This window comes from Bufo bufo, chromosome 4, assembly GCF_905171765.1.
Source record: "Bufo bufo chromosome 4, aBufBuf1.1, whole genome shotgun sequence".
Classification (NCBI taxonomy): Eukaryota; Metazoa; Chordata; class Amphibia; order Anura; family Bufonidae; genus Bufo; species Bufo bufo.
In genome coordinates this window covers 626,282,357-626,296,075 of record NC_053392.1, presented here as the reverse complement: position 1 = coordinate 626,296,075, position 13,719 = coordinate 626,282,357, and the positions used below count along the sequence as shown (strand labels likewise).

Genomic DNA, 13,719 nt, shown 5'->3' with positions numbered 1-13,719 from the left:
AACATATCACATGACCTAACCCCTCAGATGAACAAAGTAAAAAATAAAAACTGTGCTAAATAAACCATTTTTTTGTCACCTTACATCACAAAAAGTACAACAGCAAGCGATCAAAAAGGCGTTTGCCCACCAAAATAGTACCAATCTAACAGTCACCTCATCCCGCAAAAAATGAGCCCCTACCTTAGACAATCGCCCAAAAAATAAAAAAACTATGGCTCAGAATATGGAGACACTAAAACATCATTTTTTTTGTTTTAAAAAAGCTGTTATTGTGTAAAACTTACATAAATAAAAAAAAATATACATATTTGGTATTGCCGCGTTCGTATCGACCGACTCTATAAAAATATCACATGACCTAACCCCTCAGATGAACACCGTAAAAAATAAAAACTGTGCTAAATAAACCATTTTTTGTCACCTTACATCACAAAAAGTGTAATAGCAAGCGATCAAAAAGTCACGCGCACCCCAAAATAGTGCCAATAAAACCGTCATCTCATCCCGCAAAAATCATACCCTACCCAAGGTAATCGCCCAAAAACTGAAAAATTTATGGCTCTCAGACTATGGAAACACTAAAACATGATTTTTTTGGCTTCAATGTTGTAAATAACAAAAAATAAAAACGGTTCCAAAACAGCTATTTCTTGTTATCTTGCCTCACAAAAAGTATAATATAGAGCAACCAAAAATCATATGTACCCTAAACTAGTACCAACAATACTGCCACCCTATCCTGTAGTTTCTAAAATGGGGCCACTTTTTTGGAGTTTCTACTCTAGGGGTGCATCAGGGGGGCTTCAAATGGGACATGGTGTCAAAAAAAACAGTCCAGCAAAATCATCCTTCCAAAAACCGTATGCCATTCCTTTCCTTCTGCGCCCTGCCGTGTGCCCGTACAGCAGTTTACGACCACATATGGGGTGTTTCTGTAAACTACAGAATCAGGGCCATAAATAATAAGTTTTGTTTGGCTGTTAACCCTTGCTTTGTTACTGGGAAAAATGGATTAAAATGGAAAATTTGCCCAAAAATTTTAATTCTGAAATTTCATCTCCATTTGCCAATAACTCTTGTGGAACACCTAAAGGGTTAACGACGTTTGTAAAATCTGTTTTGAATACCTTGAGGGGAGTAGTTTCTTAGATGGGTGTCACTTTTATGGAGTTTCTACTCTAGGGGTGCATCAGGGGGGCTTCAAATGGGACATGGTGTCAAAAAAAACAGTCCTGCAAAACCTGCCTTCCAAAAACCGTATGGCATTCGTTTCCTTCTGCGCCCTGCTGTGTGCCCGGACAGTGGTTTACGATCACATATGGGGTGTTTCTGTAAACTACAGAATCAGGGCCATAAATATTGAGTTTTGTTTGGCTGTTAACCCTTGTTTTGTAAAAGTTAAAAAAATATTAAAATGGAAATCTGCCAAAAAAGTGAAATTTAGAAATTGTATCTTTATTTTCCATTAATTCTTGTGGAACACCTAAAGGGTTAACGACGTTTGTAAAATCAGTTTTGAATACCTTGAGGGGTGTAGTTTCTAGAAAGGGGTCATTTTTGGGTGGTTTCTATTATGTAAGCCTTGCAATATGACTTCAGACCTGAACTGGTCCCTAAAAATTTGTTTTTTTTTGAAAATTTCTGAAAAATTTCAAGATTTGCTTCTAAACTTCTAAGCCTTGTAACCAAAAAATAAAATATCATTCCCAAAATTATCCAAGCATGAAGTAGACATATGGGGAATGTAAAGTAATAACTATTTTTGTAGGTATTACTATGTATTATAGAAGTAGAGAAATTGAAACTTGGAAATTTGCAATATTTTACAAATTTTTGGTAAATTTGGTATTTTTTTATAAATAAAAATTTATTTTTTTGACTTCATTTTACCAGTGTCATGAAGTACAATATGTGACGAAAAAACAATCTCAGAACGGCCTGGATAAGTAAAAGCATTTTAAAGTTATCAGCACTTAAAGTGACACTGGTCAGATTTGCAAAAAATGGCCAAGTCCTTAAGGGGTTAATATAGGTTTCCTGCCTAAAACCCAACTAAATATATCCAGTGAATTGCCATACCAATGGAACAATAACAAAATGAAATATCCAGCACTATATAAAGAGAACTACAAACCCCTTCTAAACTCAATACCACAAAAATTACTTTCTTATGAGAATTATCCTGGGCAGGGAGGATAGCATTAATAAAAATGTTCATACTTCCTACTATATTATATTTATTTAGAACTATCCAAATCCCAATTCAAAATACTCTCCTTAGAAAATTACAGAAAGATTTTTCCAAATTTATCTGGATAGGCTGTAAACCCAGAATTAAAGCTAGAATTATGAGTAAATATACAAAATAAGGCGGAATAGGCATTCCTGATCTTAAAAAATATTACAGGGCAGCTCTACTAGATCAAACTCGCATCACTCAAATCCCATAAAAAAAACTGGGTTCACACTGAAGAAAATATAATAGGCTCAGACACAATTGTTATATTAAAACCACCCTCCTCACATAACAAAAGGTCTAATAAAACTTTATTAAGTATAACTGCCAATCAAATTCCAATCTTGGAGAAAACAAACCTATGCCAATTACCATTAAAATAGATCAAATCACTCTTCCCTGATATCGACCTCTCTAACTGGGAACTTAATGATATTAAACGGATCAAAGACCTTTTTGATACCAATAATTCTAATATATGACATTTATTCATATTTCTAACCACTCGAAATCATTTAGCCAAGAATGATTTTTAAAAATATATAAGAATCAGACATTTGCTTTCTCAAACACCAATTACGGTAACAAACCCATCTTTCCTAGATTAGCGGATTCTATTCAGCGGATTCTATTCAGATCTTTCCAATAACAGAGACGATTCGAAAACCATAAACTTATTGCGATGGGAATCTGATTTAGGAACCTCATGTACCCCAGAAGATTGGCTCATCGCCTATAATTGGACTAACAAATTATCTAGTGGAGTACGTCATTGGGAAATTTCATGTAAAATCATAAATCTTGTCAACTCCAACTACCCAGACTTATGATTGAAAAACTGCAGTGCCCGCAGATCTTGCTTCCATCTATGGTGGTCATCTCTTAAAATCCTTAAATTTTGGACTACAGTATTCAAGATAATAAACAATGTACTCAACATTAATGTTCCAGTCGCACCGGAGTTTGCCCTTTGTTTCCTTCCTAAACACCCAGTCCCTAAACAAACCATAACTATATTTTCGCATATTATCCTAGCAGCAAGAAGCGCCATTGCAAAAAAATGGAAATGCCCGGAAACGCCATTGATTTAAAAAATAACCTTCATCTAATGTCACAAATCTATATACTTATGCTCTTACCATTTTAGATTAATACTCAGTAACTATATATATATATATATATATATATATATATATATACCGATAGCTTGCTATCTGAGAAGTTTTATGGACTAATTATTTTAAATTTTTATTTTTTTATACCTAATTTTATTTACCTGTTTATAGGAGGACAATATTATAAACCACACTAGAGTAGCGATAATTTAAGAAAGCTTTTAGCTATATTCATATATACATTATTCTTTATATCATATCGAAATTGTAATTGTAAAATTTATTGACCAACTTTTGCAAGATTTTTAGCAGATTTCACCCATTGAAGAATCTTTACGGAACATTTGATATGGATCTTGATAATAGAAATTGTGCGTGACAGTGGACTTATAGACGTTGCTGGTGGTTTGCTTCTGAATGCTGTTCTGTATCCCTGATATCTTAATATTTTCTCTCAGGTTGATGAAGATAAGCCCCTCTTCCACAGTCTGATCAATGACCTTTTCCCAGGCACTCAGGTTCACAGCAGTTCATACACAGATCTTCAAAATGCTGTTGCAAACCAAGTGAAGATATCTGGGCTGGTAAATCACCCTCCTTGGAACCTTAAATTAATCCAGGTACTGAATTAACGAGTTTCCCTGGGAGTCGTGACATGTAAGGGCTTCCATACATTTAGGATGTATGGCATTTCACTAAGATCTGCAATTTATGCTTCTTGTCTGACCTCTGGAAAGTCCACCAATGAATATCTGCTGTATGGTGTCTCAGTGGTTAGCATTTTTGGCGGGGAGAATGGGTGTCCTGGGTTTAAATCTAACCATGGGCAATATCTGCAAAGAGTTGTATGATGTTATGGTTTACTCCCACACTGCATTAAACATACTTGTAGAACTGGTGTGATGGGGGTAGGGACCGGTGTGATGGGAGTAGGGAGCAGTATGCTGGGAGAAGGGACCGGTGTGATGGGAGTAGGGAGCAGTATGCTGGGAACAGGGACAGGTGTGATTGGAGTAGGGAGCAGTATGCTGGGAGCAGGTACAGGTGTGATTGGGAGTAGGGAGCAGTATGCTGGGAGCAGGGACAGGTGTGATGGGAGTAGGGAGCACTATGCTGGTAGCAGGGACAGGTGTGATGGGAGTAGGGAGCAGTATGCTGGTAGCAGGGACAGGTGTGATGGGAGTAGGGAGCACTATGCTGGGAGAAGGGACCGGTGTGATGGGAGTAGGGAGCAGTATGCTGGGAACAGGGACAGGTGTGATTGGAGTAGGGAGCAGTATGCTGGGAGCAGGTACAGGTGTGATTGGGAGTAGGGAGCAGTATGCTTGGAGCAGGGACAGGTGTGATGGGAGTAGGGAGCAGTATGCTGATAGCAGGGACAGGTGTGATGGGAGTAGGGAGCAGTATGCTGGTAGCAGGGACAGGTGTGATGGGAGTAGGGAGCAGTATGCTGGGAGAAGGGACCGGTGTGATGGGAGTAGGGAGCAGTATACTGGGAGCAGGGACAGGTGTGATGGGAGTAGGGAGCAGTATGCTGGGAGCAGGGACAGGTGTGATGGGAGTAAGGAGCAGTATGCTGGGAGCAGGGACAGGTGTGATGGGAGTAGGGAGCAGTATGCTGGGAGCAGGTACAGGTGTGATGGGAGTAAGAAGCAGTATGCTGGGAGCAGGGACAGGTATGATGGGAGTAGGGAGCAGTATACTGGGAGCAGGGACAGGTGTGATGGGAGTAGGGAGCAGTATACTGGGAGCAGGGACAGGTGTGATGGGAGTCGGGAGCAGTATGCTGGGAGCAGGGACAGGTGTGATGGGAGTAAGGAGCAGTATGCTGGGAGCAGGGACAGGTGTGATGGGAGTAAGAAGCAGTATGCTGGGAGCAGGGACAGGTATGATGGGAGTAGGGAGCAGTATACTGGGAGCAGGGACAGGTGTGATGGGAGTAGGGAGCAGTATGCTGGGAGCAGGGACAGGTATGATGGGAGTAGGGAGCAGTATACTGGAAGCAGGGACAGGTGTGATGGGAGTAGGGAGCAGTATGCTGGGAGCAGGGACAGGTATGATGGGAGTAGGGAGCAGTATACTGGGAGCAGGGACAGGTGTGATGGGAGTAGGGAGCAGTATGCTGGGAGCAGGGACAGGTATGATGGGAGTAGGGAGCAGTATACTGGGAGCAGGGACAGGTGTGATGGGAGTAGGGAGCAGTATGCTGGGAGCAGGGACAGGTGTGATGGGAGTAGGGAGCAGTATGCTGGGAGCAGGGACAGGTGTGATGGGAGTAGGGAGCAGTATACTGGGAGCAGGGACAGGTGTGATGGGAGTAGGGAGCAGTATACTGGGAGCAGGGACAGGTGTGATGGGAGTCGGGAGCAGTATGCTGGGAGCAGGGACAGGTGTGATGAGAGTAGGGAGCAGTATGCTGGGAGCAGGGACAGGTGTGATGGGAGTAAGGAGCAGTATTCTGGGAGCAGGGACAGGTGTGATTGGGTAGGGAGCAGTATGCTGGGAGCAGGGACAGGTGTGATTGGGTAGGGAGAAGTGTGAGCGACGACAATCTGTCTACAGTGCTGTGGAATTCGATGCTGTTTAAGTAGAATAATAATGACAAGAATGAAGAGGTTATTTTAAGCGGGGAAAGGAAGCAATGTGTGATATGTTGTAAGAAACATCAGTCGTATGTGAGATATACCGTATTTATTGTATGTTACAGCTGTACGAAACCGCTCAAGTACGTCACGGCCTGATGACACTTGGTTCTAGTGGTTCTGGAAAATCCTCACTTATTAATGTGCTCATGAGAGCCATGACAGAATGTGGGCTTCCACATCGGGGGGTGCGCATGAACCCAAAGGCCATTACAGCGTCTCAGATGTTTGGACGCCTGGATACAGCAACCAATGACTGGACAGATGGAATATTCTCCGCACTGTGGAGGAAGACACTGAAAACCAAAGCAGGTATCATTCAGTCTGTGACTCCTGGATCCTCGTGTATTCAGACCTAGAGTGTTAAAGTGTACCTCTACCTATTGGTGTACAACAGACTGTACAAAAAATATCAGCATGCACAACAATTCAGACATATTATTCTGTACTGTGGCTGTGACATACGGACAATTTGTGAGTTCCGTGTGTCCGCGTAGGACATGAACAGCCAGAGACTTATTGTCTAAAGTAGTGCATGCCCTGATTTTCTCTGCATGGACCCTTGGCTTATGCAGAAAAATAGAGGTGTAGGTCTGTGCGCTGTCTATGTGCAGTCCATTGTGCACAGGGATAGAGAATACGAGAGGTAGAATCTGGGTGTACAGCCGTATCCTCAGGATCTGCCTAATTTTGACTTTTGGTGGAAGGTCAGAGTATGAACAGTCTACAGATTTCAGCAGGATGTCACACGTTTGCACTTAACTGAAGTAAGTGTACATCTTAGGCTACTTTCACACTAGCGTTAATATTTCTCGCTGGTATCATTGGGGGACACAGGACCGTGGGTATAGCTTGCTGCTGCCACTAGGAGGCGAAACTAGGCTGAAAAAAGACTTAGCTCCTCCCCTGCAGGCTATACCCCCTCCAGCCCGGAGAGAGCATGTCAGTTTTTAGCTTAGTGTGCTTTATGCAGGGCGGCTTTCTTATTTGATTCTTTTTTTTAATTTTTTTTGTATTTTTCCTTTTAGGTCGGGAAACAGAGTTGCTCAGCCTCTCCGTTATCCCAGGGAGCAAGACCGGTGAGAAAATGCACCGCTTACCCCCCACAGAAGAAAAAGGAGGACCAGGACAGCCTCGCTCCCCTGCTTCCTGCCAGCCAAGGGGTCACCTAGGTCCAACAAAGAAGAAGACCCTCCCGCCATGCCAGACCCTGCTGGAAAAGCTGACCTGCCGGTCCTCTAGGGAGGGTGAAGAGAAGAGGAGGAAGATGGGGTGAGTACACGGGACTAGGTAAGTAGCTTAACCCTCTCCCTGCCTCCCTTCCTCTTTGGACAAGTACCGGGCTCCCTCTTCTCTCTCTTCACCCCCACTCCCACTTTTTCTTTGGCAGACGCCAGGCTCCAACTTTTGTGCCCAGGATTTCTGAGGGCATCCCTCCACTACCCCTCACGGCGCATAGGGGGTTAATGACCACGTCCCACACTGCCGGACACAGCGGGCGGGCGGCCGTCTGCGCTGCTGCGGCCCAGACGTTGCGGCCAGCGTTATGCAGGGAGGGGAGCGGAGGAGGCTCCCGGCTCCCCAGCACTAGTATCCATCCCTCTAGGCAGCAGGCGCCGCACGAGCCGCTCCGGAAGGGTTAAAGCCCGCACAGGACGACCGGTCCCTGGCTTCACTTTGCCCTACCTCCCTTCTGTTTCCGGTCCCAGCGGCTCCGAATCGCTCTGCACTCCGGCCAGCCGGCAGTGGCATCCCGGTCGGCCGTGCTCCACAACTTTAACCCCCGGCTTCACGGCCGCAGTCCTCGTATGGTTATGTGAGGAGGAGGCGCGGTCTGGCGCGAATCCTTCTCGCCTGCCCCCCCTTCCCCAGTACCTCGCTGAGCCCCGCCCCGGTCCTCCAGGAGGTTAACCCTTCATGACCAGCCACTGCATTGAGGCTGGCACATGATTATACTACCTGCAGTGCAAGGGATTTTATTACTGGTCATTTTAACCCCTCCCTGCCTCTTGACCACTTGAGGCTGGGCATCCATTTTAAAATGAATAAATTAATATAATGAAAACTAAAGTGCATCCCGGATAGAGGAGGACCTCTGTGTTTTCCCAATCCACCATCATGAGTGTTTGATTGATGAGCACCGACTGCGCAGGACCTTCCCACTCACCCTCCGAGGTCATGTGGTTGATAACCTCCGTCTGCGCACTTCAGTGGAGCATATCCTGTCATTCCTAATCACCCTCCTGGGTCGCTTGGTTGATAGCTCTGCCTGCGCAATCCAATGGTGGACCCCCAGACCTTCCCAATCTCCCTCCGGGGTCACTTGGTTGATAGCTCTGCCTGCGCAATCCAATCGAGGACCTCCGGACCTTCCCAATCACCCTCCGGGGTCGCTTGGTTGATAAGCACTGCCTGCGCAATCCAATGGAGGACCACTGAACCTTCCCAATCACCCTCCGGGGTCACTTGGTTGATAACTCTGCCTGCACAATCCAATGGAGGACCTCCGGACCTTCCCAATCACCCTCCGGGGTTGTTTGGTTGATAAGCACTGCCTGCGCACTCCAGTGGAGCATCTTCGGACCTTCCCACTCACCCTCCGGGGTCGTTTGGTTGATAAAGCACCGCTTGCTCAGTCCAATGGAGGATCTACGTACCTTCCCAATCCACTCTCCGGGGTCGTTTGGTTGATAAGACACCGCCTAGGCAGTCCGGTAAGTGATCCTCTGGAAGTTCTCATGCCACCCCCCGGGTAGTTTGGTTGATAAATCCCAACAGGACAGTCTGCGGCTGCCATGGACAAGACTCTGAGAGTCAAGATTGCACACAAGCAGGATGTATTCCTCCTCGGTCACTCCTGCACCCCCAACCTTCCTCCCCAGGGTCACGCTCAGACGCAACCTTCTTCCCTGGGAAGGTTCTGTCCGAGGGGGTGGGGGGATCACTGATTCGTAATCTGTCATTACCCAGCGCAATCTTCCCAGTTTGCATTCAAGGTAGGCAACAGTTTTTGTCGTATGCATTACTCCCTTCCTTAGGCGGAGTATTTGCACTATTTCTGGATACGGTACTTGCCTTAGACGTTACCTCCTTCCATAGGTGGACTAACGGCACTAGCACTGACTTCAGCGCCGGCGGTAGGTGTTCCCCCTTCTGTAGGGGCGGAATTTCAGTTCCACGGGTACCATACTTACTGTATGCATTAGCCTCTTCCATAGGTGGCGTTAGGGCACAGTGTTCCCGTATGCATTACCCCTCTCTAGGGGAGTAATTGCACTCTTTCCGGGTACTAGACTCGCGATATGCATACCCTTTTCCTTAAGTGGCATAATCTCTCTGCCACTGGATTCAGTTCCTGCAGTATGCATCACCTCTTTCCTTAGGAGGGGTGCTTACACTTCCTCGAGATACAGTTCTTGCAGTATGCGTTGTTTCCCCTTTTGGGCAGAATTGTTGCACTACCACTGAGGCAGTGCTCAACGTAGGCATTGTCAAACTCCATTGATGGGGTACTTCTAGTACCGTTGGATACGGTCCTGACGGTTGCGCTACCCCTTTCCTTGAGCGGGAGGTTGCACTTCCACTGGAGGTTGTTTCTTTAGTCACATTGACATCTCCATGCTTACTGTTATTTTACCCTTTCGTTAGTGATCGCTAACGGGTGGATGACTAAGCATCTTGAGATGCTGCACCTCCACTGTGCCAGGGCTCTAGATGCTCTAGCTTCTTTTGGTGCCCTGGACTCTTCATCTGGTAACTATGGATACCTACAGTGGATACCGTGGCTATTTTCCCGTTGTGGCCTTTTTTTCTTGCCGATACTGGTTTGGGCTTGAATATATCACCCTCTGTCCTCTCAGGGTGTTACCCGACAACACGTCAGTATCCTAGAGACCACATCTCATTTGGTCATGGTATTTGTCCTCTACAATGTAAAGCGAGGGTCGTACTGACTCTGTATTTTCAAGCCCCACTCCTCCTTATCGGGGAAAGTGGTTATGCTGACAATCTGGTTTAAGTTTTACAGTGTTCTCCTCCGCATGTGCACCTTTTACGCTAGTGCTAAGGGTCGTAGCCGTTGCAGTGGGCGTCCCCCCTCAGGTAGGGGTTCTTCCCTGACGCTAGCTTGGCAATTGCTCGTGTTCGGCGCCCTTCTCTGGTGGGGTGCTTTAGGCTAGCTCTACTTACCTGGGGCAGTAGGGTTCCATGGCTTATACTGCAAGTCCTCAGACCTTCCCCTCGGCATTGACAGAATATTCTGTGACTACAATGATACGAGGGGGTCTTTCCGTTGTCTCGACATACTAGGGTTCTTCCTCCACAGCTCCTCCATTTGGTGGCGTTTTTTTTCTAGCGCCGCATTCGGTGGCCTCTGCTGTGTGGCCCCCTCCTCAGCTGGAATATGATGCTAGCCATAGTCTTGCGGTTCACCTTGTATGGGTTCCTTCTTAGGCGGAGTATGGCACCGCCACTATCATCCCGTGGCTTCTTCTGTATAGTGCCAGTCCCAGATGGAGAATGAGCTTATCTCCTTCCATCTTTTTCCTTCTCTGGCTCCGGGTTCACGGCCACCCTGCAAGCCTTGGTGGCTCCTACGTCACTACTTTTCCCTCATCTGCATTTGCATGGGGTATTGTTTCCGGTCCCGGCTGGTGGACTGTGACGCCTTCACCTCCTCCTTCTACAGGTGAATTCTTCCTATTGATCCTAGGTGTGCTACCTGTATCTACAATTATCTCTTTTACGACATGAGTAATGTCTGTCAGACCAGTCCGATGGTGATCATACCTTTTTTCTGCCCATTCCGTGGGTAGACTATGAGACTCACCACGCCAGGAGGAGCAGGGGCTCCTGTCATGCGTTACCACCGCTGATGGACTTTTCATTCTGGGAGCCTTATATTCTTCTTCCTCCTCGAACCGCTGGTTGCTTGTCTCTCCCCTGTATCTCCCTGACCAGTAGCCATGCGTGGCGCTGCTCTGGACTCCCCTCATAATTTTTTTCCTATCAAACCAGTTATCCCTGGTACGGGTGGGGCGTTGGACGTCGTTATAGCACTCTATCCAGCAGGGGTATTTCTCTTATCTTGGTCTAGTCTAAATATTCGTCAAGCGGCGTTGCCACACTGTCAATATATGGTCTCTGAAGGAGATCCTCGCCGTCGGTTGTTCTCGCACCAGATTTACTCTACCTTCTCACATGTATTGGTTCCTTGGCCCGCGGTGGGCCGTGTCTGATTGAGGCGTTTTTTGTCTGTGGGTTATCAACCAGCTTTTCAGTCTCCCCGCAAGCCTCTTCGGCTCTGGGGCATCGGTCTGCCAATCGACCGCTTCTGTGGAGCGTCTCTCTTTAGCAGGGGTGTATCCCGTGGCCTGGGTTTTTGGTTCTGCATCTGGAGTTAGGGCCAGCTAACTGGTTTCGTCCAGGCGACCGATGGGTCGTTTGGTGGCCTTCAGAGAGGAACATGACCTCTCTCTGTAAATCTTCTTCCCCTCGCTTTTATTTCTGGGAAGGTGGCATTCCTAGGGGCAGGTTTTTCCATCCAACGAATTTGGGAAGTTGGGAGTGCCTTTTCTTGTACGTACATATTTTTTTTCTTGTCAGGTACTTGCATGAGACAGTGCTCCGCACATTACCTTCTTTTTTTGCTGACTGTAATCGCTGCCTTCCATGTCGACAGGACATTGTTTTCCCTTCTTTTTCCTTTTCCCTCGCACTCGAGAGAGTGTGCTCTCCATCAGGGTGTATTCGAGCTCGGAGGTTTGCTTGTCCATGACTAGCTCTTTCCGCCGTGCAGATTTTTACCTGGTCATTCCTGGAGGTCCTTGGAAGGGCTCGATGGTCTCCAAGGGGTGTTCCAGGTGGATCCTTTGGCGGCTGCCCGGTGGAGTTTGGGACACCTGACCAGTGGTCAACTCTTTGTGAGATACATGTTTCACCCTGCATCAGCTTTGTGGTTGTATAAGGCAGCGCCTTGGTCTTCCTGGCACGCATTCACCAAGTTTTTTGCCAGGTGCTTCCTTGGCATCGCCAATGCTGCTCCGGCCCGCCGGGTCTCGCAGGCAGTAGTGCATTAAGCATTCTCGAGGGTGTTACTCCATGGGCATGGACTTTTTTCCCTCCCCGTGGACTGCTTTAGGACATCCCACAGTCCTGTGTCCCCCAATGATACCAGCGAGAAAACAAGATTTTTGTGAAACTCACCTGTAAAATCTCTTTCTCGCGTAGTTCATTGGGGGACACAGCACCTAGCACCTAGTGTCGCCTCCTAGTGGCAGCAGCAAGCTATACCCACGGTTCTGTGTCCCCCAATGAACTACGCGGGAAAGAGATTTTACAGGTGAGTTTCACAAAAATCTTGTTTTTCCGGTATTGAGATCCGTCAAACGCTTCCGTTTTGTCTCCATTCATTGTCAACTGAATAGAATGGAATGCTTCAAAATGCATTCCGTTCCGTTCTCATACATAATACAACCGGATCCGTTCATAAATAATGCAGATTGTTGTATTATCAGTAACGGAAGCGTTTTTGCTGAACCCTGCCGAATCTAGTAAAAACGCTAGTGTGAAAGTAGCCTAACATACAGTAAAATGTACGGAGAGGCAGCTCTGGCTTTCTGCTCCTTTGTTTTGGTGCTAATATGTTTTTGGAACCTTTTATTAATGAAAAGCTTCAATGTTATGCGCTTTATAACCTGGTCATCTGGAAATTCATACTGCTTTCTTTATAGGTGAAAATGTCTGGCTTCTCTTGGATGGTCCTGTAGATGCCACATGGATAGAGAACCTCAGTTCAGTGCTGGATGATAATAAAACCCTCACGTTGGCCAATGGTGACCGCGTTCCAATGGCTCCAGGCTGCAAGCTGCTGTTTGAAGTGGATAGTATAGAGAATGCATCACCTTCAGCAGTATCTCGGATGGGCATGGTCTTCCTCAGCTCATCAGTTCTCGATTGGAGGCCAATATTAAAGGTATAGACACAGAGACTTAATCCAACCTATGATTGACAGAACTTATAGGAAATAGCAATATCCGCTTTCTGCCTTCTCACCCTACAGGCTTGGTTAAATAAGCGTTCCGCTGAAGAAAGAGATATTTTTCAAGCCTTCTATGATAAAGTATTTGAGGATGCTTATACATACATGCATCTGAATCTTCATCCAAAAATGCGGCTCCAGGAGTGTAATTACATCATGCAGGTACTGTCTGTGCTGTAGCAGTAGATGTCACCATAGGCAGATCCTTGCATGTGAGATTAACATATTTTAGCCCAACCAGACCCTAAGACACCCATTCTCACACATGATGTTGCGATCTTTAGAAGCAAAGAATTATTCCAACGTAAACCCAAACTTGAAAAGGGGTTGTCTCACATCAGTCAATGGCATTTAGTACCATTAATACAAGGACTTACTGTTGTATTGCTATTATCCATATTGCCTGCTTTACTGGCTTGATTCATTTTTCCATCACATTATTCAAGGCTCATTTCCAGGGGTTACGACCCCCCTGCATTCCAGCATTGGTGGCCGTGCTTGCACACTATAGGAAAAGTCTCTCTAGTGGCTGGGATCGTGGGAGTGCACATAGGCCAGCGTATGTTCCAATAGTGTGCAAGCACGACCACCACAACTGGAGCATGGCCGCCACGTACACTTTATGTAACAAATCTAGAAGATGGGGTCTCTATGCTGAACACCCCACCAATCACTAGAATAAGG

The 13,719-nt window shown here is 46.2% G+C and overlaps 1 protein-coding gene across 1 annotated transcript in view; it reads left to right on the top strand.

The window, feature by feature from the left end:
• The window catches only part of DNAH8 (dynein axonemal heavy chain 8), a 622,089-nt gene that overhangs the window by 387,947 nt on the left and 220,423 nt on the right, over positions 1 to 13,719 (top strand). The window contains exons 51-54 of the mRNA XM_040430275.1: positions 3,813 to 3,974; positions 6,062 to 6,308; positions 12,728 to 12,969; positions 13,057 to 13,197. Coding sequence (XP_040286209.1) covers positions 3,813 to 3,974; positions 6,062 to 6,308; positions 12,728 to 12,969; positions 13,057 to 13,197 — 792 coding nt within the window. The remainder of the gene's footprint in view (positions 1 to 3,812; positions 3,975 to 6,061; positions 6,309 to 12,727; positions 12,970 to 13,056; positions 13,198 to 13,719) is intronic.